We start from the raw sequence: 27699 nt of genomic DNA on the forward strand, positions 1-27699 counted from the left end.
CATCTGGGGTTCCCACGACCCACCCCATTCCCACGACCCACCCCACCCCACCTCAGATTCCATTAATTTGCTAGAGCAGCTCACAGAACTCAGGGAAACACTTATTTATGTTTATTAGCTTATTAAAGGATTATGATAAAGACCGATGAAGAGATACCTAGGGCAAGGTCTGCAAAGGTCCCGAGAGCAGGGGCTTCTGCCCCCGTGGAGTTGGGGTGCATCACTCTCCTGGTGTGTGGCTATGCTCACCCACCTGGAAGCTTTCCAAACCCCATTCTTTGGGGATTTTTATAGCAGCTTCATCACACATGATCAATTGTTAACTCCATTTCTAGCCCCTCTCCCCTCTCTAGAGAAGTGTGTATATGTGTGTTGGGGGTGGTGGGGGTGAAAACTCGAAGCGTCTAATCGCGGCTTGGTCTTTCTGGTGACCAGCCCCCATCCAGGAGCCATCCAGGAGCCCACTGACAGCCACCTCGTTAGAACAAAAGATGCTCCTTGTGTTTTTATCGCTTAGGAATTTACAAGGGTTTTAGGAGCCCCGTGTCAGGAATGGGGTCAAAGACAAATGTTAGAACAAGAGATGCTTCTAGCGCTCTTATCACTTAAGAATTGACAAGGTTTCAGGAGCTCTGTGCCAGGAACCAGGTGCAGAGACCAATATACAGTTGACCCTTGAACAACATGGGTTTGAACTGCGCGGTCCACTTATGCTCGGGTTTTTTTCAATAAATAACACAGTACTACACGGTCCACAGTTGGTTGAATCCGTGGAAGGGAAACTGCAGATAGGAAGAGCTGACTATGGGACTTGAGCATCTGCAGATTTTGGTATCCGAGACTAGTCCCGGAATTAATCCCCTGTGGATACCTAGGGACAGCTGTATATATTTTCTATCATCTCATGGAGGTAGAGAGAGAGAGGGGTGTGTGTTTATGGTAAGAAATTGGCTCATACGATTATGGGGGCTGGCAAGTCCCAAATCTGTAGGATAAGTGAGATGCAGGTAAGAATAGATGTTGCAGCTTTTTGAGTCCAAAACCTAGAAACTCAGGCAGAACTACTGTGTTGCAGTCTGGAGACCAAATTCCTTCTTCTTTGGGAAACCTCAGTCTTTGCTTTTAAGGCCTTCAACTGATTGCATGAGAACCACCCACATTATGGAGGGTAATTTCCTTTACTTAAAGTCAGCTGATTGTGGGACTTCCTGGCGGGCCAGCGGTTAAGACTTCGCGCTTCCAATGCAGGGGCCACGGGTTCAATCCCTGGTCAGGGAACTAAGATCCCACATGCCATGTGGCGTGGCCAGAAGATAAGAAAAACAAAAAAGTCAGCTGATTGTACATGTTAATCACATCTTAAAAATACATTTACAGCAACTCCTAGACTAGTGTTTGACTAAACAACTGGTCACCATAATCTAGCCAAGTTGGCACATAAAGTTAACCATCACATCTGCAAATTCCAGGGGATGAAAGCTTCACTGTAGTGGGGTGTATGGGGTTCTTAGTCCTCTTAGGAGGCCTGGTTGAGGCCACACCTTCCTCAGCTCTTGCTCTACTCCATACCCAGGCCCTTAGCTCAGGGTTCAGCCTTAGCCATAGCCAGGATGGGTCTGAAAGTTTTCTTTATTAATGTGTGGAAAGCTTAGAGCAAGGTTAGCAACCTCTCTGGTATGGATGCCTCCCATGGTCCTCTCAAACTTCCAGGGGCCCCCACTTACAAAAACACAAATCCTCCACTCGGATGCCTTGTCCTGGCAGGCATTCTCAGGCTTCTGGGATCAACCTCTGATTTTTCCCCTTCCTGGGAGCCACCTCACTGCCCAGCACCTCTCCAGCCTGTGTCCAGGGGAGGCCCAGCAACCTGACTGCTGTGGCAGAGGAAGGCCTGGCAGTGACAGCCTGGGCCCCTGGGCTCTGCCTCATGCAGGGGCTGCTTATGGAACAGTGGAAGGAGAGAAGGGTAAGCTCTCTCTATTTCTATTCTTAAATCTTAGGGTCTCCTCTGAACCCTCTCGCTGAGTCACTTTTTTGAGAAATGGCTATCCAGAAGTGTCAGTCCCATCCCCAAAGTGAAGTACAAGTTGTATTAATTATTTATTGCTGCGCAACAAATTATCCCAACACTTAGCGGCTTAAAGCAACAAATATGTGTTGTCTTGTCATTACTGTGGTTCAGGGATCCAGGAGCAACTTAGCTGGGTGCCTCTGGCTCAGGGTTTCTCATGGGGTTGCAGCCAAGCTGTCAGTCAGGGCTGCACTCTCATCTGAAGGCTCCACTGGCAGAGGGTCTGTTTCCAGGATCACTTGTGAGGTTGCTGTCAGGCTTTGTCATGTGGGCCTCTTCATAGGGTTGCCTCAGTAACTGCAGCTGGCTTCCCCCAGGGCCAGCAACCTAAGAGAGAGGGAGGGAGCAAGTGCCCAAGATGAAAGTCACGGTCTTCTCATATGCTCATCTCAAAAGTGACATCCCATCACTTCTGCAGGGCTCTGCTCATTAAAAGTGAGTCACTCCATCCAGCCCCCGCTCAAGGGGAGCAGATTACACAAGGGCACGAATGCCAGGAGGTGGGGACCACTGGGACCATCTTTGAGGCTGCTACCACACAAATACATCCTTTTGCCCTAAAATGATCTCTCCTTTTCAATTCTGACATTAGTTTTACCTGAAAAATCATATTTGAACATGGAAATAAAGGTAAATGTGAAATGCCAAAAATAAGGTAGAGCTTCTAGAGGATAGCATAAAATTAAAATAAGTAGAGGTCATGCCCAAGTCATTTTTAAATAGAAAATATTAATTCTAAAGAATAATTTGGCAGCATATTTATAATCTGAAAAACGTTAAAGTGGCAGTTTGGGTATGAAAACTTAAAGACTGGTACAGACTTTTAAAAATTATCCCATGTAGACAATTTAAAAGCACGAACAAAGGAAGAAAATAGTAATTATATAAGTTCATTAAAAATATAAAAACAGCAAAATAAGTAACTGAATAAAACATAACTGAATATAACCTAATCCTTTAGGTACCATATAGTCTACCGTGGCAAACTTTAGATCCATTTTTTTCCCCCTTCTCTATTAACAGAATCATAATTTTGCTTGGTATGGCATTACTCTCAGCTGAAAATCCAACAGATTAACAAATACAATAATCCCACTTCATTCTCCAACCTCCATCTAAATATCAATAGATGTCAAAATAGAAATAAAGAAAATATTTACCTCTTTTTCTCCCCCCTCCCCATGCTTTTCTACTTATTTATAAAAGGTCTTTCATATAAATAAACCAATTTTTCAATGCAGTGAACTTCTAAACGTTCAAATAACTTGCAGGTGATATAAGCATTTTTAAATGTCAGAAGTGCGAGAAGAGAGTAGATGGAGTATGGGCGGGAAGAATGCTGTGCACACAAATGAAAGAGAAATGGGGAAAGCTAGGGAAAAAAACCCAAACCTAATCCTGCTCTCTTGGCAGCCCAGAGGTAAAGACGGGCTTGGGGACAAGACTCAAGTGTGACAAGTGCTGTGATAAGCACTAAGCCCTGGGCACTACTGGAGCCAGAGGAAGGCTCCCAGGGACAGCTTCCTGCAGGAGGAAACGCTAACCCCTGTCTCGAGGGATGCGTTGGAGTGAACCTGCCAAGGAGGAGGAATGGGCAGAAAGGCATTCCAGGCAGGGGATCCGCATGGGTAGGAGGAGGGGGTGGGGCGAGGGGGCACGTGACTTTACGCTGGGGCGCCGCGTGCGTCTGGGGGAGGGCTGTCGGCAGAGGGATGAGGGGGCCTGGGGAGGTGGAGAGGGGAGAGAGCAGGAGGGGCTTCAAGAGGGTATGGCGTGGCTTCGACGTGACATTGTCGGCGCTGGGAAGGCTCTAAGAGTTCGCTGCGGGGACCCTACGTTCGTCTGGAGTCCCTTCCAGGCCTTACTCCTGTGGCCCTGCCTTCGTCCTTTTCCAGCGGGCCCACCCCCGGGGGCGTGGGAGCGGTGGGCAGTGCTCCCTCCGTGCCCTAACCCTGACCTGGCTCCTTGCTGTTCCGCCGCAGGGAAACACGGGAGTGCTCATGGGTGTGTTTTTGGTGTCCTTCGTCGCCCTGGTGGCCCTGGTCACAGTGCTGTCCGGCATCGGGGTTGGGGAGCACTGCGACGTGGGCACCGGCGGCGTCTACTCCATGATCGCGGCGGTCCTCGGCGGGCAGACCGGAGGCGCCATCGGGCTGCTGTACGTGTTTGGACAGGTGAGGCCACTGGCCAGTGGAATCGCTTACCTTGCCTTTCTTTCTGCCACCTTCTTCTCATCCACGTTCCCCTCTGACCTGGTGACAGGCAAGGGGGCAGTTGCGGGGAGCTCAGAGTGGAAGCAAGCTCGTAGTCCGGGGCCCTGACCCTTAGTCCAGGGCTCCTTCCTTTCCGCCCCCTTTGCCTCTGGAGTCCTGCTTCCACCAGGGAGCTGGGTCTGGGCTGGGACCGTCCTTACAGGCTGTTCTAGGGAGGGGAGTGTACAGCAGTGGCCGGAGCCGGGGTGGCAGCTGGGTGGCCCGGTCCCGGGGGCACTTTTACACTGAAAAGGGGACATTTTGCCTGTGCCAAGCACTTCCTTAGAAGCAGGCTGTTCTCAAATGAACCGGAGCTCTAGGCGCATTGATAGCTTGATGGCCTGAACAGGGAGGCTGAAAGCCCCTGTGTGGATGCTCTGTCTGAGAAGGAGAATACTAATGAGGAGGCCCTTCACCAGAGTGGACGGAGGCCCTCAGAAAACCACTGAGCAGGGAGGAGTACTGAAGCGTGTTTAGCTAAAACACACGGACGGTGACCTAATGCTGAGGAAGCAAATGCAGACATTAAGAAGCAGCTCTTTGTAAGCACTTCTTGGACTGAAAAAGGCTTTAATGATGGTGCAAAGGGTGGTGGGTGGCTGAAAAAACAGTTAAAAGAATCTGTCTAAGTAAGAGTACAAGAGTCTCCTCAAAGAAAGTATCGGTCTGTTTCTTTTATTTTTAAAGCAGCAGGGGCAGGGTATTGTAGCAAAAATACATCTGATTCTCCAACAGCACAAAGCTGTGTGTGTGTGTGTGTGTGTGTGTGTGTGTGTAGGAGAGATGTGTGGAAGGCAGACACATGGTCAGTGCACTCTTAAAAACCACTTGCCTTTTTGGAGAAACATCTTTAAGCATGGTAGTTTGGAGGTGAGTAATAAACTGTCAGTTTACTTTATTACCCTGGGGATTTGTATATAGATTTTTTTTTTTTTTAAACTTCTTTGCTATTTTATAGCCAAGCAGGCTGCAAGATGGACAAACAGCAGTCCTCACTTTCCCTGCTCTCTGGGTAGACAAAAAGCTCCACTCTTGAAACAGATACCACAGACAGGGGACCAGCGCTGATGTTTGGGCCTCCCCACCTCCCACAGAGAGGAAGCCTCCTGTATGTGAGGTGACTTGGAGGAAAGGTGCTCACAAAGAAAGACACAAGCTACCAAAACTCAAGAAGAAACAGAAAATCAGAATACACCTACATAAGTAAAGAGATTGAATCAGTAATCAAAAAACTTCTAAGAAAAGCTAGAAACATTGGTGCCCCTCTGGTCAGTGTCCTCTCCATGCCTCTGCTTCTTTGGCAGTTGAGCTGGGTGGGCTTTCTAATCAGGGTTTGGCTGCTGCATAATCCTTTTTATATGTTGCTAGATTCAGTTTGCTAGTATTTTGTTGAGGATTTTTGCCTATATATTATGAGGGATGTTGGTCTGTAGCTTTCTCGTGATATCTTTGTCTAGTTTTCGTGTCATGTTCATGCTGGCCTCACAGAATGAGTTGGGAGGTGTTCCCTCCTCTTCTATTTTTGGGAAGAGTTTGTGAAGGATTGGTGTTAATTCTTCTTTAAACGTTTGGTAGAATTTGATGGTGAAACCATATGGTCCTGGGCTTTTCTTTGCAGGAAGTCTTTTGATTACTAATTCAGTCTCTTTACTTATATAGGCGTATTCTGATTTTCTGTTTCTTCTTGAGTTTTGGTAGGTTGTGTCTTTCTAGCAATTTGTCCATTTTATCTGGGTTATCTAATGTTTTGGCATATAATCATTCATAGATTCCCTTATAATCTTTTTTTTGTTTTTGTAAGATTGGTAGCAATGGCCTCCCTTTCATTCCTGATTTTAATCATTTGAGTCTTCTCTCTTTTCTTCTTAGTCAGTCTAGTGAAAGGTTTGTCTGCAAAGAAGCAATTTTTGGTTTTGTTGCTTTTCTCTATTCTTTTTCTGACCTCTATTTCATTTATTTCTGCTCCAATCTCTATTATTTCCTTCCTTCTGCTTGCTGTGGGTTTAGTTCACTCTTCTTTTTCTAGTTTCTTAAGGTGGAAGGTTATGTGATTGATTTGAGATCTTTTTCTTCCAGGATGTGGTTGGGTTTTCTGAGGGTCCTTATTCCTGGTTCTTATTACCCCTAATTCCCTCATCCCAGGGCATGCACACACTCACGTGTTTTTAGTAATTGCCGGAGGAGATGGCCTGTTGTGCCCCAGAGCAGGGTCAGCAAACTTCTTCTGTAAAGGGCTAGATAGTAAATGTTTTAGTTTTTTGTGAGGGTGTCATAGGTCTCTGTCACAGTGACTCAACTCTGCTGTGTAAGTGTGAAAGCAGCCGTAGACAGTTTGAAGCGGGCATGGCTGTGTGCCAATCAAACTTACGCCCAAAGCAGGCGGCAGCAGGATTTGGTCAGAGGGCCGAAGTTTGCCGGCCCTTGCCCCAGAGCATCAACGTTTAGGAGATACAGATGCTTAAAATAATGATTTTTAAAGTTTACAAAATCTTTCCATTGCCTTGCATCCTCCTAAACCCTTCTCCATTCATCTCTCTGAGACGTTGGTGCTGGGCCTGTAGTGTGGGGTCAGACCCCTGGGCCAGTGGAGGAGGCGATGAACTGGGGTCTGTCCTCACTCCCTGCCCCACTCACCTGAGCACTTCTTCGGGGCTGCTTACCCTGGACACCGGAATATCCAGCTTCAGCCTGCACTGTCCTGTCTAAAAGCATTTATTCATGGCTTACCTGCTCTTTGCTAGGCTCTGTAAAAACAGTGGAGGACTGGAAAACTTTCAGGGACCTGGGGTTTGCATTGTGGGAGGGAACCCATATGTAGGACATACAGCCAACCAATTCAAACTTTAAACTAGGGATTTCATGTGAGAAGGGAAGGGGTGTGGAGGGACAACTCTGGTTTTCTAGGTAGGTACCCAAAGATGGAAAGAAAATTGCCTATGATTGTGAAAATGCAATTTTTTAAAAACAGAGGCCTTGGAAGGGAAGTGTTACACCCTGAAAATATAGCGGTGACACCCCCTGCTTCCTGTGGCAGAGGGTTAGAAATTCTCTGTAGAGGACGAAAGAGAAAAACGAATGCCTGTGATTATAAACTGTAAGAACAGATAAAAAAAATTTTTTTAATATAATAAATTCTGGGGAGGTTTATACATTAAACAAATCGAAAGGGATGTTTTCCAATGAAGAGGAGCTTCATGGTTGGAAGGGAGACCACGTCTAGGGTGGTTGGATTGCTCTGGGGAAGGGCTGGCAGCCGCTGTTGTCCACACCTCTCCCGAGGGGAGGCCGGAGCCCGGGCCAGGCCCGAGCACACTGGCTGAGAGCCGGCTGTTGTGGAGCCTTGCATCCTAGATGCGCTGTGCTCTATGTGCCCAGATACAGTTTTTGCATAAACAGAATAATACTCTCAATATGCTTGTTTTTATTTTCCTTTATAAAATTGCTTTAAAGTCACAAAATGATGTTCATTGTAGCTAGTTAGCATATCAGAGATAATTTAAAGAAAACGTAGTTTCCCTCCCGTCCTGCAGTAACCAGTGTGAACACCTAGCATCCTCTTCAGCACCTTTCCCTGGGCTCATCTACATGAATTTATGGATTTTTGAAGTGCTTGCTTGTTTTTACAAAAATGGGGACAAATTTCATACTCTATTCCATGACTTTTATTTATCACTGAACAATAAGTCATAGACATTCTTCTAGGTCAATGCTTTGAATCCATGCTTTTAAAGTAGTTGCTTAGTATTGTATAATATGGATGTATGGTAATTCGTGGCACATTCTCTATTCATTTTTTTACTCTCTTATGTAAGAGTAGTTTTATTCCTTTTCTCATTTCTAAGAGTCTGTAATTTTGCACATTCTCTTTTCCTCTTAATCAGGTTGCCAGGTGTTTATGTATTTTATTGATCTCAAAAAAAAAAATCAGCTTTTGTTCTTTTTATCCTTTCATTTTTTTCTTTCATTAATTTCATATATCCTTTTATTAAATACTTCTTCCTACTGTCTTTTTATTTATAATGATTTTTAAAGTCACTTCTTAAGTTAATACTTTGTTCATGTATTTTTCTGCATTTTTAAACTAATATAAACATTTAGAATTATACTTTTTTCCCCTTCTGAATGCAGGATTAATGTGCTTCCCAAGTTTTAGAATCAATCCTTTTTATTACTTTCTAGATAATTTGAAATTCTAAAAATTTCTCCATATTTTGCCAACGTGGCTCAAATTTATTTCTGTTGTATTTTCCCCCTTGTTGATTTGGAAGTTCTATTGATACTATGCTTTTCATTCTGTGGGTAGTTATTATCTACTTTTAGAAGCTATAATTATACTTTTTCTATACTTCCCAAACAAAAACATTACTTGTTAGCTCCTCCACGTACCAAATACGAAATCTCTATGATACTTTTACTTACCTACATTCCATAATTACCCTTACCTCTTACCCCCAGATCCTTAGATTTTGAAAAGGTGGTTTAATTTTGGGCTGTTATAGCTTTCCCTTAAAAGTAAGTCTCTTCAGTTTCAAGAATCCTTACTTACAACTTATGTTGCAAATTTCCAGTGACATTACCATCATCTATTTAGCATTAACAAAGTATTTTATGAAATTCATGGCTAACTACTGTTTCCTTTACATCAGTAGCTAATAATAAAGTAATAATGATAATGCCAATGGCTATGATTTCTCCAACTCTAACTATGAGCCAGGTATTGTTCTAGGACTTTACACGAATTATCTCATTTAATCCTCACAATAACCTTTTTTTTTTTAAAGGTGGTTTCTTCTTCTTCTTCTTCTTTTTGTTGCTATTTAAATTCTCTTTTTTTTAATTGAAGTATAGTTGATTTACAATATTAATTGTAATAATTAATTGTGTTAATTTCTGCTGTACAGCAAAGTGATTCAGTTGTTTGTGTGTGTGTGTGTATATATACACACACATATACACATCCATTCTTTTTTTTTAATATTCTTTTCCATTATGGTTTATCATAGGATATTGAGTTTAGTTCTCTGTGCTATACAGTAGGACCTTTATCCATTCTGTATATTATAGCTTACATCTGCTAACCCCAGCCTCCCACTCCATCCCTCCCTCAATCACCTCCCCCTTGGCAACCACAAGTCTGTTCTCTATGTCCGTGAGTCTGTTTCTATTTCGTAGATAGGTTCATTTGTGTCATATTTGAGACTGCACATACAAGTGATATTATTTGTCTTTCTCTTTCTGACTTACTTCACTTAGTATGGTAACCTCTAAGTCCATCCATGTTGCTGCAAATGGCATTATTTCATTCTTTTTTATGGCTGAGTAGTATTCCATTGTATATATGTACCACGTCTTCTTTATCCATTCATCTGTTGATGGACATTTAGGTTGTTTCCATGTCTTGGCTATTGTGAATAGTGCTGCTGTGAACATAGGGGTGCATATATCTTTTTGCATTAGAGTTTTGTCTGGGTATATGCCCAGTAGTGGGATTGCTGGATCATATGGCAATTCTGCTTTTTGTTTTCTGAGGAACCTCCATACTGTTTTCCATAGTGGGTACATCAACTTACATTCCCAATAAGTGTAGGAGGTTTCCCTTTTTTCCACATCCTCTCTAGCATATGTTATTTGTAGAGTTTTTAATGATGACCATTCTGACCATTGTGAGGTGGTACTTCATTGTAGTTTTGGTTTGCATTTCTCTAATAATTTGTTATTTGAGCATCTTTTCATGTGCTTATTGGCTATTTGTATTTCTTCTTTGGAGAAATGTCTGTTTAGGTCTTCTGCCCATTTTTCAATTGCATTGTTTGTTTTTTTTGTTGTTGAGTTGTATGAGCTGTTTCTATATTTTGGAAATTAAGCCCTTGTTGGTCGCATCATTTGCAAATATTTTTTCCCATTCTGTAGGTTGTCTTTTCATTTTGCTTATAGTTTCCTTTGCTGTGCAAAAGCTTGTAAGTTTGATTAGGTCCTGTTTGTTTATTTTTGTTTTTATTTCTGTTGCCTTGGGAGACTGACCTAAGAAAACATTTGTATGATTTATGTCAGAGAATGTTTCATCTATGATCTCTTCTAGGAGTTTTATGGTATCATGTCTTATGTTTAAGTCTTTAAGCCATTTTGAGTTTATTTTTGTGTAAGGTGAGAGGGGGTGTTCTAACTTCATTGATTTACATGCGGCTGTCCATCTTTCCCAACACCACTTGCTGAAGAGAGTGTCCTTTTTCCCCTTGTATATTTTTGCCTCCTTTGTTGAAGGTTAATTGAATGTAGGTGTGTGGGTTTATTTCTGGGCTCTCTATTCCTCACAATAACCTTTTGAAGTAAGTACTATTATTATCTGTGTTTCACAGAGGCAGACATGAACCACAGAGAGGTTGAAACACTTTCCCAAGTCACACAGCTAAGGCTGGGAGCCACAGCATTTGGCCTTAGGTAGTTTGGTTTCATAGGCTATGCTGCCGACCACTGTGCTCTTGTCACGTATCCTCCAGAGCTTTTACTTTTTTTGTTACTGGCGTCTTTGGGCTAAAAAGTGATTTTAGGTACAAACCTGAGAGAGGGGCGCTACTGGGGTTACTTCAGTAATTGGTTTGGAAGCTCCAGGTGCAAACAGTCATATTCAAGTTCTGGCATCACCCTCTGCATGTGAGAGACCTCAGACACCTGGGAAAGTGATGCCTGTACAAATGATAATCAGTACTACATTTTTAACATTTATTTATAAAACTCAGATATATCTGACCATGAGGAGTCCTGTTGATGTGGCCAAATACTGATGAAATAGCATCATTGTCACCATCACACTCTTGGCATTTAGTCAAGAGTAAGTTTGAATTCTGAGGTGAATGCAGAAAAATATAGATTCCTCTCTCTATCTCTCTGTCTTCCTCCCTCCCTCCCTCCCTCCCTCCTCTGCTTGTCTTTCCCCTGCATTTATTGGGCTTCCCCCCTCACCCAAATACAGACAGAAATGCCTACTCTAAATTTGGGGAATACCGACAATGATGCTATGTCTAGCTGCAGAGTGAGCTGATCTCAGTGAAGACTGGAGCCTCCTTCGTGAGCTCAGACACAGAAATCATATAAGCCTTCCTGTCTTTATATAAAAGGACTAGAACTTAATGGTGTCTGCTTCCCGGAGCATTTTTCATACAGTCAATGTATCATAAAGTATTTATAGATTGCTTGCAACGTAGTTAGCAAATGCAGGGGATTTTAGAAGGCGCAATCAGCATAAAATTTTTTTAAAGATGTTTGCATTCTTGGTGGGGGGGGGCAAACTTATATGCATGAAATAATAATAGAATACAGAGCCAGATAATTAATTGCAAGGTGCCAGCAGTAAGCATAGTATTTATTCAAAAACGGGGGATGAGGAAAGGCTTCATGGAAAAGGAGGAACTTGGCTGAGGTTTGAGGAGAATTTGTTTCCTGAGAGAGCAACAGGTGCAGAGCGACAGTGATAAGAGTGCCCTGCTGGCCCTGGGGGAGGGTAAAGGGACCAACCCGATAAGAGAAGGGGGCTGAGGACCTATGGTAAATGAGGTTGGTGTTATTTTCAAATATTTATTTGAAATTATGTTTCAGGTTTTTTAAGAGGTAGCATCATGACTCTCAGGCAAATATAAAATAAACATGTGCCAAAGGGTTTATTTAACTCATTAATTAGTGGAGGAGCCAGTAAGATGTTAAGGTTGAGAAGTGAGGTATGGACCCTCGATGGATACAGATCCAATCCATAACTTCCTAGTTCAGCAATTTCATAAATAAATATAAGGATAAGATTGCTAGGTTAGACACAAAACCGGTTAATGTCTTACAGGATCACAAACCCTCATCTTTTGTGTTATCTGTTCCACCAGGCAGGAGTTCTGTACATCTCTGCAGGAAAAAAAAAAAATCCATAAGTTAACATGTAACTTCACTAAGTCTGGGACATTTAATACATTTGATCAATAGTGAACAGTGAGTAGAACTAAGTACATTCACTTAGATAGTCCTTGGGTAGCCTTTGTTCCATATGACATTGGAAGGATGTGCTGCCCACTTTTTTTTCTTATTTCTAAGTTTTAGGTAATTTTAAAAATAATAGTGACATGCAAAGAAATAGAGAAAAAACCGGGGTTTGCTCCAGTGCCCTTCTAAGGCTTTGAGATGGGACTCCCCCTTGTGCTTCTCTTCTCTATTTAGGTCTTCACAGGGGCATCTATAGGTCTCTTTGGCCCAGAATCCCATCTCCTTCCTTCCATAATCTTTTCATCTTAGTTACCACCGACAATCATTCTCCCCTCTGGATGGTGGGAGAGATGTAGACGAGAAGAAAGGGGGCCCCAGGCAGGACTCCTGAGCAGGAAGGGCTCCTTTAACCCCCATGATGGTTCCTGGGTGTTGAATTCCGAAGGTGAGCTGGGTCCTCGGTGCCGGGCAGCCCTGATGCTTTTTTCTCTTGCTGACTTTTCCTACCTCGAATTGCCTGTCAGTGTGTTGCAGGTGCCATGTACATCACTGGCTTCGCTGAATCCATCTCAGACCTGCTGAGCCTCAGGAGTCTCTGGGCCGTGCGAGGAGTTTCAGTTGTGGTGCTTCTGGCCTTGCTGGGGATTAACCTAGCAGGCGTCAAATGGATAATCCGCCTCCAGCTGCTGCTGTTGCTTCTGCTGGCCGTGTCCACGCTGGACTTCGTGGTGGGCTCTTTCACACACCTGGACCCAGGTAAGCCTTTTGGAGTTCCGTAGATGGCCTCATGGGGATCTGCACTGCTTTCTAGATGTTTGTAGGTCTGGGTTTGCAAGACGACCCCCAATAGCCTTTCCCTGCAGTGAGTGCGTGCTGCTCCCGAGCAGGTGAAGGGTGTGTCATGGTGCCGTTTCAGAGGCCGGAAAGCCCCTCCTCACGTAGACGTCTTCACTGGGCACGTTTCCCATGTTTCTTTTTATTTACTTGCTGTTAAAAAAAAAAAAAAACAACAAGAAAATTTAGATAAAGGCCAGAATTAAGTAGAACTGGATTTGACAAAGATGGATTCATGATAGTGATTATACGCAAGAAATAGATTTGGGAAGGAAATAGATTTTAATTTTATCTGTCATATTTTATTTCTTTTTAAAAAAGGACTTGATGCAAACATAACAAATGTTAACAATGGTCATTTCTGGGAGAGCAGGACAGATATGTGTTTGATTGTCTATAGTTTTCAATATTATGTTTTTTCAAAACAAAAATATGAATCTATTAACTAAGCTTAAAGAAAGAAAATAAACAGCAGGGTATTCTTTTGCACCATTTGGAAATGGTGTCATATATTGATAATCAATCAATCACTGTTTACTCTAACCCTGGATTTTCTGCAGCCTTGAGGATACCTGGCAACTCTAATCCTAAATCCTATGCTTTGAGTGAGACGCTATTACCCAAAGTGTGCATAATTTTGTAGCTTTGTGATTTGGGGTGGTTTGGCATCAAAAGTCTTTGTTTCTCTCCAGAGTACAGAAGTATTCCTGGGATGCTGTAGGAAAAAGATAACTGCCTGATATTTCACACTTTGGGGACTTTGTCTTTTTATGACAATAGTGACTAGACATCTACATTGGAATATGGACAGAGAAAGGGAGCTGGGACCAACAGCTGTGTTAACAAAGAGAAAGGGAAGAGATCAAGAGCACAGACCAGCCACCTCTGATAGTGGTGGTGGTGGCGATGGCCGCTGTATTGGATGGGCACTTCTGTGCCAGGCATTTTGGCTGGCACCTCACAGGGCTTATCTCATTATCATAACCTCATGAGGGAGGAGCAGTTATACCCATTTAACAGATGAGGAGAGCGGGGATTATATAATTTGTAGTAACGCGTGGCAGATCTGGGTGTGAAACTGGATCTGTTTGACTGTAAAGCTGAGCTCTTTCCTGAGGTAGGAACACGACCACTGTCTTTCTGTGATAGCGGCTCTTCTTTTCCCCTTCAAGGCTGCCCCTGGGGTGTGTTCTAAACAGTCTCGTCTTTCATAAAAGTGTTGGTTGCGGGAAGGTGACAGCTCAGTTGGTACACCCTCATCTGGCCTTATTGCTTTTTCATCTATTAAGATTCTTCTGTGGGAAAAGTCACTCATCTGAGCTCCCTGCGTGCCCCCTACCCTCTGGCATCCTGGTCCGTCCCCCAGAACCTCCAGACTGCCCCATGATCTAGCATCTACAGTGTTAACCCCTGTACATCGGGGGGCCCACTGCAGTGCTAAGGGCCAATGCAGTGTCCAGCCTGATCCCTCCAGCCTGAGCCTTGCAGCTTGCTGAACATTTGGAGCATCTCCACTGGGGGGAAGGAGTGATTTTTTTCCTGGCTTTGCACCACGCTGCAGAGACAGCCCACATCCTGAGAATGACCTGCTGGCTGTTTGGCCATCAAACTGTCAGTGAAGGAAAGAGAGAGAGAGAGAGAGAGCGCACTCCAGACTTCATGCCTGGGTCCTTTCCGCCCGCTGACATGGTTGCCGCCAGAGCATAAGTAGTTAAATTGCACGGTGATGCTCCTGGAGTCTTTGAAACCTCAGCAGGCTGTCGTATTTGCCTTCTTGATTAGAAGTTTTCTTGGCTGCTCTTCTGACTTACTGCAGATATTTCTCTTTCCTTCTGGTCAGTACATGACCAGGGTGTAGTGCGAAATGAAATTTATTTTCAATTATTCCCATAGTAACTGGCCCCTCTAGAATCTGCTTTTGGTATCACTGGTGTTTTATATGGGCTACTTTCTGTGCAGTTAAAAATCCAAACTGAAACTAGACCATAAACCTTCAGAATGGGTTTAGCAGAATTATTTCAACTCTTTTAAAAAATGACATACATGTAGACATTTGGAAAAAAAACTGGAAGGAACTAAGCCCAAGTGTTAACAATGGTCATCTTTCTGCTGAGATTATGGGTGGCTGTATTACCTTATTTCTACTTTTCCTTCAATTAGTTAGTGCTATTTAAAAAAAAAATTAATAGACTTCAGTTTTTAGAACAGTTTTAGGTTTATAGAAAATTAGCACAGGGTACAGAAGTCCCCATATCCTTTCTCTCTCCTTTCCCTACCAGTTTCCCCTATAAAACCTTGCATCAGTGTGATACATTTGTTATAATTGGTGAACCAATAGTAACACATTATTATTAACTAAAATTCATGGTTTAGATGAGGATTTATCCTTTGTGTTGTATAGTTCTATGGGTTTTGACAAATATATATTGATATGTATCCATCATTACGGTATCATACAGAATAGTTTTAATGCCTTAAAAATTCCTGGGCTCCATATATTTCACCCCCATCCCCTACCCCTACTCCCAAACTCCTGGCAACCACTGATCTTTTTATTGCCTCTATACTTTTGCCTTTCCCAGAACGTCATATAGTTGAAATCATACAGTATAGAGCCTTTTCAGCCTGGCTTTTTTTCACTAAGTATTATGCATTCAAGGTTTCTCCATGTTTTTTGTTTTGTTTGTGTGTGTGTGTGCCTTGATAGCTCATATCGTTCTATTAGTGAGAAATATTCCATTGTGTAGGTGTACTACAGTTTGTTTTTTTTTTTGGTCCATTCACCTATTGAAGGACATTTTTGTTGCTTCCAGCTTTTGGCAATTATGAATAAGACTTCTATGAACATTTGTATGCAGGTTTTTAATGAAGATATAACTTTTAAACCCATTTGAATAAATACCTAGGAGCAGGGTTGCTAGATCATATGATAAGACTATATTTGCCTTTGTAAGAAACTGCCAAACTGTCTTCCAAAGTAGCTGTACTGTTCTGCATTCCCATTAGCAACAAATGAGAGTTCCTATTGCTCCACATCCTCGTCAGCATTTGGTGGTGTCAGTTTCTTGGATCTTAGCCATTCTGATAGGGGCATAGTGATATCTCATTGTTACTTTAATTTGTAATTCCCTAGGATATATGATATTGAGCATGTTTTCATACGCTTATTTGACATCTGTATATCATTTTTGGTGAGGTCCCATTTTTTAATTGGGTTGTCCTCTTATTGTTGAGTTTTAAGAAGTCTTTTTTTTTTTTCTTCTTTTTATTTATTTATTTATTTATTTATTTATGGCTGTGTTGGGTCTTCGTTTCTGTGCGAGGGCTTTCTCTAGTTGCGGCGAGCGGGGGCCACTCTTCATCGCGGTGCGCGGGCCTCTCACTGTCGCGGCCTCTCTTGTTGCGGAGCACAGGCTCCAGACGCGCAGGCTCAGTCGTTGTGGCTCACGGGCCCAGTTGCTCCGCGGCATGTGGGATCTTCCCAGACCAGGGCTCGAACCCGTGTCCCCTGCATTGGCAGGCAGATTCTCAACCACTGCGCCACCAGGGAAACCCAAGAAGTCTTTTTATATTTTGGATATAAGCCCTTTATCAGATATATGTTTTACAAATATTTTTCACAGTCTGTGGCTTGTCTGTTCATTCTTTTAGCAGAGCCTTTTGCAGAGCAGAAGTTTCTAATTGTAATGACGTCTAACATCAGTTTTTTTCTTTCTTGGATTATGCTCTTGGTGGTGTACCTAAAAACTCACTACTAAACCCAAAATCACCTAGATTTTCTTCTATGTTATCTTCTAGAAGGTTTATAATTTTATGTTTTACATTTAGGTCTATGATCCATTTTGAGTTAATTTTTGTGGAAAATATACGGTGAATATCTAGATTTTTTTTTTTTTTTTTTTTTTGGCATGTGGATGTTCAGTCGTTCCAGCACCGTTTGTTAAAGAGACTATCCTGTTTTCATTGAATTGCCTTTGCTCCTTTGTCAAAGATCAGTAGCCTGTATTTGTGTGAATCTATTTCTGGGCTCTTTGTTCTGTTTTATTGCTCTATTTATCTATTCTCCAGTACCACTCTTTTATGATTATTATAGCTTTATAGTGAATCTTGGAGGTGGGTAGTGTCAGTCCTCCAACTTTGTCCTTTTTCACTAGTGTTATTTTTAAGGTCAGGAAAAAAAAGTTTTTGAAATACTTTTAAGTCTAACTTTATTCCTTTCCCTTTCCTTAAATATAAATGACTTTAAAGATCCAAACAATCTTAAATGTATAAAGTAAAAATGTAGGAAGTGAAAAAAAACAAACCCTACATTTCCCCACTTTTACTCTCCAGAGGGAGATTGGTAGGTATTCATTGCTATTGCTGTTGAACAGATTACCCCCAACTTTAGTGGCACAGAACAACAATAAAATATAAACAATAAAAAATAAACACTTATTATTTCTTGCCTTTTCCGTGGGCCAGGAATTTGCATATAGCTTGGTCAATGGTTCTGGCTCAGGGTTTCTCATAAGGTTCAGGGGCTGCGGACATATGAAGGCTTAACTGGAGCTGGTGGATCTGACTGGCAAGTTTTATTGGTTGTTGGCAGGAGGCTTCAGTTCCTCTCCATGAGGTCCTTTCCAGAGAGTTGCTTAAGTGTCCTCAAGTCATGGGGTGACCGGATTCCTCAAGAACAAACGAGAGAGTGAGAGTGAGAGAGCGAGGGAGGGAGGGAGGGAGAGAGAGAGAGAGAGAGAGAGAGAGAGAGAGAGAGAAAGAATGCGTCATCCTTTTTATGATCTAGCCTCAGAAATCACATAGCAGCACTTTTACCACAAGCTATTTGTTAGAAATGAGTTACTTAGGCCCTCATTCAAAGGGAGGGGATTTAGTTTCCACCTTTTGAATGGAGAAGTGTCAAAGAATTTGCAGACACATTTCAAAACCACAACAGTTAATTTTAAAATCAGAAAACAAATTCAATACACTTGTCAAATTTTATTTTTCCTTTTATTTCAGACAAAATTAATGTTTTTATGTTGTAAAAATTTTTTTAAAATGTGAAATATAAAGTAAAAAGTGAAAATTCTTTCCCCTTATTTCATTTTCACACTGCCATCCCCAGAGGGAGATTGGTGAACATCTTTCCAGTCTATTTTCTATACATGTACAGGCACATACGCACATGTGCACGTACATAAACATGTAAACATAGTTCTTTGTAAAAATGTAATTCTACATTGTTTTGCTGCTCTTTCTCTCCCAACCAATAACATATCATGGACACCCTGCAATGTCAGTACATTTAGGATTCCCTCTTTTTTTTTTTAACGCCTGCCTAGTATTCCATATTCCATATACAACATTAATTTATTGATGGATATTTAGGTTTTTCCAGTTTGTTGTTACAAGTGGCTGACATGAATATCCTTGTACAAAATTTGAAGGATTATTTCTGGAGGATCAAGGCTTATCAGTAGAACTCATAGGACATAGGTCAAGCACATTTAAAATTTTTTTAGGTTCTACCAAATGGCCTTGAAATAATGTTTTTCCACTCTGAACGCCCAGTAACCGTATGTAAGAGTTATTGATTCCCCAAACCCTTGACAATATTGGATATGTTAAATCTTTTAAATTTCTGCCATGTGATGGGCAAAAATTGTGATCTTTTTAAAAATTTGCTTTTCTTAAATCATTAATGAGGGTAATATTATTCATATTTTTATTGCCACTTGTATTTATTTTTCTTTGAATTGTCTGTACTCTTTCCCTATTTTTCCTTTAGGTTTTCTTACTTTTTAATGATTTATAGCTCTTCTACCTTAGCAATTAATTTAACATAAAACAAATATTTGTTTAGCTTTATATCAGTGCTAGACAGTGTTTGTTATATATGTTGAAAAAATTTTCCTAACATGTCATTTGTTCTTTTAAAATTAATTTTTTTTAAAATTAATTAATTAATTTATTTTTGGCTGTGTTGGGTCTTCGTTTCTGTGCCAGGGCTTTCTCCAGTTGCGGCGAGCGGGGGCCACTCTTCATCGCGGTGCGCGGACCTCTCACCATCGCGGCCTCTCTTGTTGCGGAGCACAAGCTCCAGACGCGCAGTCTCAGTAATTGTGGCTCACGGGCCCAGTTGCTCTGCGGCATGCGGGATCCTCCCAGACCAGGGCTCGAACCCATGTCCCCTGCATTGGCAGGCGGACCCTCAACCACCACACCACCAGGGAAGCCCTAAAATTAATTTTTATATGTAGTAAAGTAATACGGATAGTAAAAATACTAATTTTTGAGTCATATCGTGTACTCTGATTGCTTTCTTTTTGTATATTTTTCAGCTTTTCCTAAAACTAAATTTACTCTGTGTATTAGTTTCATAAAGCTGCTTTAACAAATTACCACAAACTTGGTGACTTAAAACAATAGAAATTTATTCCCTCACAGTTTTGGAGGCTAAGAGTCTGAAATCAAGGTGTTGGCGGGCCGCACTCCCTTCAAAGCCTGTGGAGGATGCTTCCTTGTCTCTTCTAGCGTCTCATGGCTCCAGGAGTTCCTTGGCTTGTGGCTGCATCACTCCAGTCTGTGCCTCTGTCTTCACATGGCCTTCTCCTCCTCTTGTCTCTCCTCTGTGTGTATCTTATAAGGAAAACTTGTCACTGGAAATAGGACCAACTTGGATAATCCAGGATAATCTCATCTCAAGAGCCTTAATTATATCTGCATAGAGCTTTTCTTCTTTCCATATAAGGCCACATTCACAGGTTCCCAGCATTAGGACGTGGGCATATCTTTTGGGGGGCCACCAGTCAACCCACTACATTCCATTTTTTCATTTGCTTTCTTTTCTAGGTGATTATCGCTATTCTAAAAAATTCTCTGTAGAGCTTTCAAATCCTTACAGGCATTTTGCTCAGTGCTCCCTATGTTATGTTTTCTCTCGGAGACTCCCTCCTCACTGTCCTTCTCCTGGATGGACATCTGGGCCTGACCACAGCTGTTATACTGGTACTTGCCTTCCCTGCTCCCTGGTGTTGGTCCCTGTTGTCTGGATCCCAGATCATCCTCTTCTGTCTACAATGGAATATGTCACTTTTCCACTTTCACAGGTGATTGGTAGGAGATATAAAAATGTAGGCTGAAAATCATTTTCCCTTATGTAATATTGTGATTTATAATAAGATATGTATATATTTGGTCTTCATCCGTTCCTGGCATAGAGCTCCTAAAAACCTTAGAATTTCCAGTGATGAGAACTATAAGGTATCTTTTTTTTATGTTAATGAGGTGACTTTTGGAAAGCACCTCAGGATGGGGACTGGTTACCAGTGGAGCCAACCTTGTGATCTGGGGGTTGGAAATTTCAGGCCCCCTCCCTCCCCCACCTCAGGGGAGAGAAGAGTGGTTGGAGATTGAGTTCAGATGCCAGTGACCAGTGATCTAATCAGTCGTGCCTGTGCAGTGAAGCCTCCATAAAAACCTTAAAGGACTGGGTGTGAAGAGCTTCTGGGTTGGCAAACACATGGAGATGAGGGGAGAGTGGCTTTCAGAGAAAGCATGGAAACTCCGTACCTTGCCCTGCGTGTCTCTTCCATCTGACTGTCCTTGAGTTATATCCCTTTGTAATAAACCGGTGATCTACTAAGAAACATGTTTCTCTGAGTTCTGTGAGCCACTCTAGCAAATTAACTGAACCCAAGGAAGGGATCTTTGGAACCTCCAATCTATAGCCTGTGGGTCAGAAGCACAGGTGACAGACAGCCTGGACTTGCGAGTGCCGTCTGAAGGGGAGGGGACAGTCTTGTAGGATGGAGCCCTTAGTTGTGGGATCTGATGCTGTCTCCAGGTAGATAGTGTCAGAATTAAGTTGAATTGTGGGATACCACACTGAATTTCCAGAGGATTGCTTGCTGTGGGGAAATAAACATGAATCATGAATTTTGAAGTCGTTGTTGCTCTACCTTCTACCATTCAGCAGCATCTAGGAGTTTGGTGCTATTCTGATTTCTCCTCTTGGTAGGTAACCTGTTTCTTCTCCTCAGAGTGCTTAAGATCTTCCCTTTACCCTGAGATTTAAAATTGCATAATGAAATTTTTTATTAATTGGACCAGGCACTTTCCATTTGGAATTTTCAGTGATTTCTGTGACAGTTTCTTCTTTGTTTTCTCTGGCTTTGTTTTTTAAAATTTTCTTGAATTCTGGCTAGTTGGATGGATATTGGAGTGCCTGGTTTGAACCTTCTGTTATCGTTATATTTCTAATCTTTCTTCTATAGTTTATTCCTTTTTTTCCTCCCTACTTTATGGGAGAGTTCCTCACCTTTACTTACAACCTTTCAACTGAATTTTTTGTTTGGCTATCCTTAATTTCCAAGAGCTCTTTGTTGTTCTGTTAATTTTAAAATCATATCCTGTTCTTGTTTTATGGTTATAATATCTCCTTTTGACTCTTTCAACCTATAAATTATAGGGGTTTTATTTTTTTTTGAAATTTTCTTCTCTCTGTATTGTCTGTTTTTTTCCAGGCTTCTTTGTTGCTGTTAGATCCTGTTCTGTTTTCTGAGTTAATTGCTGCAAGCTTTCTTCAGAGCTTTCTTATAGTCCTTGGTCGTTCCTTCATTTTTAAGAAAGAGGCCCTGAAAGGCTGATTCGAAGTTCTACGTGCAGAGTGGGTGGTGGTTGGCAGGAGGGCATCACTGTGGGGTGATCCTGTGGCAAAGTGGGCTCTTTCATCAGAAGTCTTCCAAATGTCAATTTCTGTAGGTCTTTCCTCTGGTGCAGTTTGTATTCTCCAGAAAGTTCTCCAGTCTCTTGCCAGGGGCACGCCTGGCTGCCACAGTCCTGAGAGCAGGGTGGAGGTGGGGGACAGTGCTGGGGGCCTCATGTTCAGGATGCAGACTTTCCTTTAGTCTGATGTTTTTCACCTGGCACGTCCTCCCCTCCACTCAAACCACTATGTCGTATCTCATCCTTACGTCTCAAGCCTCTGTGTCATATCTCTTATATCATCTCCAAGCTTCCCATGACAGTGGATCTTCTCATCACCTCCATTTCCTCACCTCCTGACTCCTTAGCCTGCAGGCAGGCAGCTCGGGGCCTCTTCCTTTCCCACCTCCTCGCCTGTTTCTTCCAAAACATACATCATTGCAGAAGGCTCTGTGGAGACACAGAGCTCCATTACTGTAAAAAGCTAAACAGCATGACAACTTAATTTAAACAAGGTACTGTCAAGCATTTGCTTGGCTTAAAGTTCCTACAACACCGTTTTCTTGGATTATATTTTCATTTATGTGAGATGAGTGTCACGCCAAAATGATTTTATTGCTGGAGAAGTCAGGCCGATAGAGAGAAAATACATTTTAGAAAATAAAGTGACATGTGGCACATTTTAATTCTTTGTTCTACATTTAAAAATGAAATGGTGCGTCTCCAAGCCTCACTTTTTGGCTCTCTAGGAAGACTGCTGCCTGGCCCGGCTCTGCAGTACCCTCCACTCCCAGGCCCATGTTGTACACGTGGTCTGCCTTGGCCACCTCCACTGGGGTGGCTTGCTGGACAGTGCACAGCCGTGGCCAGCATGGCTTCCCTTGTGCTGAGCCGGCAGGTGGGAGCTGGTTCTGCTCGGTGAGGGAGGGGGCTTGTGCTTGCCTGTAAGAAGGCCAGGGCCACTGCTCAGGAGCTATAGAAGGAGTGGGTCCAACATGCCTGACCCTGCTGTCTGTGAAATTTCCCAAATCCAGAACCTCTCGATCCCCAAATCCAGAACCTTTGCTCTTTCTTATTCTTGACCCTTTTTGTACCATTGACATCTGTCTCAGTCTATTCAGGCTGCTGTAACAAAGTACCATAGACTGGGTGGCTTATAAATACCAGGCATTTATTTCTCACAGTTCCAGAGCTGAAAGTCCAAGGCACCGGCAGATTTGATGTGTGGTGCAGGCGTGCTTCCTGCTTCATAGACAGCTGTCTTCTCACTGTGTCCTCGCATGGAGGAAGGGTGAGGAAGCCTTTTGGGGTCTCTTTTATAAGGGCACTGATCCGATTCATGAGGATTCCACTTTTGTGAACTAATCACCTCCCAAAGGCCTCGCCTCCTAATGCCATCACATGGAGGGTTAGGTTTCAACATGTGAATCTGGAGGTGGGGAGACACAGACCTTCAGTCTTCCTATTTCGTCTAGGACACAGCACTGTCTTGGCTCTCCTTTTAGTCTTCCTGTCCCCTGATGTGGGCAGGGGGCCCAGGGTCAGTCCTCTGCCGTCAGTACTTCTCTCTGTGTTCTCTTCTTCAGAGAGCCTTCCGCCATCACTGACGCTCAGGGGGCTCTCACCTGCTTCTCCAGCTTCCTTGAACTCAGCTCCCGTAGCGCCAGCTCCTAGTGGATCACTACCTGGATGTGTGAGCATCACCTTGAATTAGAGACAAGCAAGGCTGAACTACTCAATTTCTTTCTCTTCCCTCTATTTATCGTCTCCTCCTCACCCTCTTCCCCCACAAAAAAACAATAAGCAAATAATTAGCTTATCTTCTGAATTTCCCCAAGCCTGGAAAGCTTGGTGTTAACTTTTATTTCTCTGTCTAGCTTAAATCCTCCTATCTTTTTCAATCCCACAGCTCTCACCTTAGATCAGCAGATGTCATTTCTTACGTGGGCCACTTAGATGATTTGCAAATCTAACTTTATCCCTCCAGAACCTTCCCACCCATCTCCTATAGGCAACCAACATGTCCTGTGTACTGAAGCCAGGTTACTTTTCCTAAAGCAGTGCTTTGCTTATGTCGCTCCCCGGCTTAAACATCTCCAGTGGTTTTCTATTGCCTATAGGACAAAACCCAAACCCATTTGGTTTTCATTCAGTAAGCTTCATTATTTCATTCAGTAAGCTCTAAATTACTTATTTGGTTGTATCTCCAGCTTGGCACCTCTCTGAACCCTCTTCTTCCCCAGAATATGTCTACTCACTGGTTTATAAATACATATGAATGCAGCTCTGTTTCTATTTATGGAATTCTCTTTACCGTGCTCTATTTAACCTAAGTTCTTGCTCTTGGGTGAAATAGTAGGGGAGAAAGTACAAGCAGATGACACGGTCTAAAATCTAGGAGCCTCTCTGTGTGGCCTGAGCAATGTCAGATGTTCTGAGCCTCGGTTTTCTCATCGGTAAAAATGAGGATAAAAGTAATGTTTACATCTCCAGGTTGCCTTCCTGCCCAGCTCAGTGTGGCAGCCAGGCCCGGGGAGTTCAGTTGAGGTAAGAGACTGCAGCAGTCTGCTCAGACCCCCAGGGATGTTCATGAGGGCACTTGAGACTCTGGTTCCTCATTAAAATTTTTAAAATGTACTGATGAAGTACTTCAACTATACAGGAAATAATATAACAGAGACTTATCTATCCACACCCCAAACTTCATGGATAATATTTTGCCAGTTTTGCTTCAGATCTCTATTAAAAATAAAAATAAATGAAGCATTACAGACATAGTTTAAGCTGCACTCTTATCCACTCCCTCTTCTCCCCAGGCGACCACTATCCTGAGGCTGATGTATGTCCTGCCTGTACGTTTTAATTTTTCCACCGTATGTAGACAGGCGCAGTTGATTTCTACTATTGTTTAGTGTTTGAAAATTTTATTGTTGCGTACATTTAATCATACTGCATGGATCCTTTCATTTGATAAATATTTGAATGGTAGATGAATGAATTATCTTGTAGTTTGCTTTTCTCAGCCAACATGTTTTTGAGATTTGTCCATGTTATGACATGTGTCATTTCATTTATTTTAATTGCTCACAGTGTCATGGGAGACTCAGACAAGTAAACCGTTACTAAGTAGTGGCAAGTAATATGACAGGGGTTTACACAGGGAATCTGGGAGCTTCTGGGGGTGGGGTGAGGCTCTCAACCCAGCCTGAGAGTCAGGAAAGGAGATTCCCTCTGAGCTGAGTGTTGAGGGGAGACAGGATTTAGCCAGCAGAAGAAGAGAAGGAAGCAAATCTTGCAAGAAGGGCAGCTTATACAAAGACCCAAGAGAGTTATATGTTATTAAACAGTGAGAGTGCCCAGGGTGTGAGGAGCAAGCAGAGCCAGCTCACGGAAGGCCTTGTCTGCCAAGCTAAGGGACTTGGGGTTTATCTTCTTCTTTTTTTTTTTTTTTTTTGGCTGCGTTGGGTCTTCATTGCTGCACACGGGCTTTCTCTAATTGTGGCGAGTGGGGGCTACTCTTCGTTGCGGTGCGCGGGCTTCTCATTGCAGTGGCTTCTCTTGTTGTGGAGCGCGAGCTCTAGGCACGCAGGCTTCAGTAGTTGCAGCACGCGGGCTCAGTAGTTGCGGCTCACGGGCTCTAGAGCGCAGGCTCGGTAGTTGTGGTGCATGGGCTCTAGAGCGCAGGCTCGGTAGTTGTGGTGCATGGGCTTAGTTGCTCTGCAGCATGTGGGATCTTCCCAGACCAGGGCTCGAACCCATATCCCCTGCATTGGCAGGCGGATTCTTAACCACTGTGCCACCAGGGAAGCCCAAAATGTGTATTCTTTACTCAAGAATACACCCCAAAAACTCTTCAGGCGACTGTTCCCTGTTCCACTCAGGGTGTAATGAACACATAAATGCTTTGGCTGTTCTCTGGAACTCGCTGTCGGCTTGCACTTGTGGCCACTGAGGAGAGACTTGGGGCCTTCCTGGGAAGCACAGTGCCTGGCATATAGCAGACGCTGAGTAAATATTTGTGCAGGAACGAGCACACTGAGTGCAAGATGGTGATGCCACACTGCAGCCTCTTCTGCCCCAGCATATGAAGATGGCTCGTCTGCAGACACCCTCACTCTGGAACAGCTGCCCGGGGGCCCCCTTTCCTGGGACCCCATTCTCCTCCTGAGATGAAGACAGTGGCCCAGCTGCCACCATGACCCTGTAGCACCATCCTCCCCTCTGGGCAGCTTCCCGAGCCTTCCTTGTGGGCTTCTCTCCCTCATGTGCGAGGGCATCTAGGCAGGGCTGCGTGGCTTTGCTGGGAAGGGTTTTCCAGGCACCGCTGAGGAAGGCCTGCCTGGAGGGGCCTTGCAGTGCCCAGGATGGCCTCTGTGTGGAGTCGTGATTCTGGCTGTTTGTTTTCTGGCCTCTGAGGGCTGGGGAGCCTTGTCCCGGGGCAGCTCCCTCAGCCTTTCCTCTCCGCCCACAGAGGGACTAGGAGGAAACCTGGACTCCTTCATGCAGAATGGTTTGTGGAGTCCTGGTGTCTGCATTTTACTTATGAGGTGGTGCTGTATACACACCATCTCATGTAACCCTCACAGGTGACCCTGTGAGGGAGGCTGGGCAGGGTTATTTTCTCCATCTCACAGATGCAGGAACAGCGGCCCCGAGAGGTGAAGTAATTTCCAAGAACCCAGGCCTTGGTACCCAGCCCCTTTCCTGGTCCAGCAGAGAGGGAACAATGTCTTCTCAGCCCTGCTGATGAGCTCTTTAAATGAGGGCCCCAGCCTCTGTCCCTGGGGTTCTCAACCCTGCCTGCACATTAGAAGCGCCAGGGAAGCCTCAGGGAAAAAAAGAATCCCAGGCCTCACGCCAGACCAAGTGGATGAGCATCACCGGGGCGGGGCCTGTTGGTCTGTATCTTCAAGTGTTCCAGATGATTCCATGTGCAGCCAGGGTTGAGAGCCCTGGTCATGTAGGCTTTGCTCTACTCTCTGACTCAGGCTCAGTGGAGTAGAAACCAAACATGATGGGCCAAGCATCTCACTGCTCAGGCTGGCAGAGTCCTGGAGACCAGACCGAAGAACTCACTCTTAGCCCCTGAACGCGAGGACTTTCTCCTCTTTCCACTTGACCAGTACTCAGCCAAGGGTCATATATGTGGCAGAACCTGCTTATTTGTGTGTATGGATGTAATGAGTGCCAGCTCTGTGTCAGATACTTCACACATACTATTCTATTTTATTCTTGAAACAGCCTAGTACTATGGGTGAGATGGTTATTCCCATTTTACAGACAAGGAAGTCGAAGTCCTGAGAGGTTATGCAACTTTCCTGAGATTGCAGAGTCAGTGGCTCAGCTAAACTTTGAACCCAGAACTCTGGGCTCCAAAGTGCTATTCTATGGTGCTTCCAGTTACTTCCTGGCTCTGGGCATACCCTTGGAGGAAGGTGGTGGAATTGTTCTCCTCCACCAAGAATTCTCTACTGCTCCCCTTCTCCTGCAGAGGAAGAGGAAGGGTCTCCTGAGACCCGGCCAGCCTCTGTGGGCCCTCTCCGGCCTGCTCAGAACTATGAGGGCTCAGGGCTTCCCTGGCAGCGCAGTGGTTAAGAATCCACCTGCCAAAGCAGGGGACATAGGTTCGAGCCCTGGTCCGGGAAGATCCCACATGCCGCAGAGCAGCTAAGCCCGTGCGCCACAACTACTGAGCCTGCGCTCTAGAGCCCGCGAGCCACAACTACTGAGCCTGCACTCTAGAGCCCGTGACCCACAACTACTGAGCTCATGTGCCACAACTACTAAAGCCTGTGCACCTAGAGCCCGTGCTCCGCAACAAGAAAAGCCACGGCAATAAGCCCGTGCACCACAACGAGGAGTAGCCCCTGCTCGCTGCAACTACAGAAAGCC

At 43.6% G+C, this 27699-nt stretch overlaps 1 protein-coding gene across 1 annotated transcript in view; it reads left to right on the plus strand.

The window, feature by feature from the left end:
• SLC12A8 (solute carrier family 12 member 8) overlaps window positions 1-27699 on the plus strand; it is a 141032-nt gene that overhangs the window by 28755 nt on the left and 84578 nt on the right. Inside the window, exons 4-5 of the mRNA XM_036851538.1 lie at window positions 4054-4245; window positions 12810-13041. Coding sequence (XP_036707433.1) covers window positions 4054-4245; window positions 12810-13041 — 424 coding nt within the window. The remainder of the gene's footprint in view (window positions 1-4053; window positions 4246-12809; window positions 13042-27699) is intronic.

The sequence above is a fragment of the Balaenoptera musculus genome, chromosome 4, assembly GCF_009873245.2.
Source record: "Balaenoptera musculus isolate JJ_BM4_2016_0621 chromosome 4, mBalMus1.pri.v3, whole genome shotgun sequence".
Lineage (NCBI taxonomy): Eukaryota > Metazoa > Chordata > Mammalia > Artiodactyla > Balaenopteridae > Balaenoptera > Balaenoptera musculus.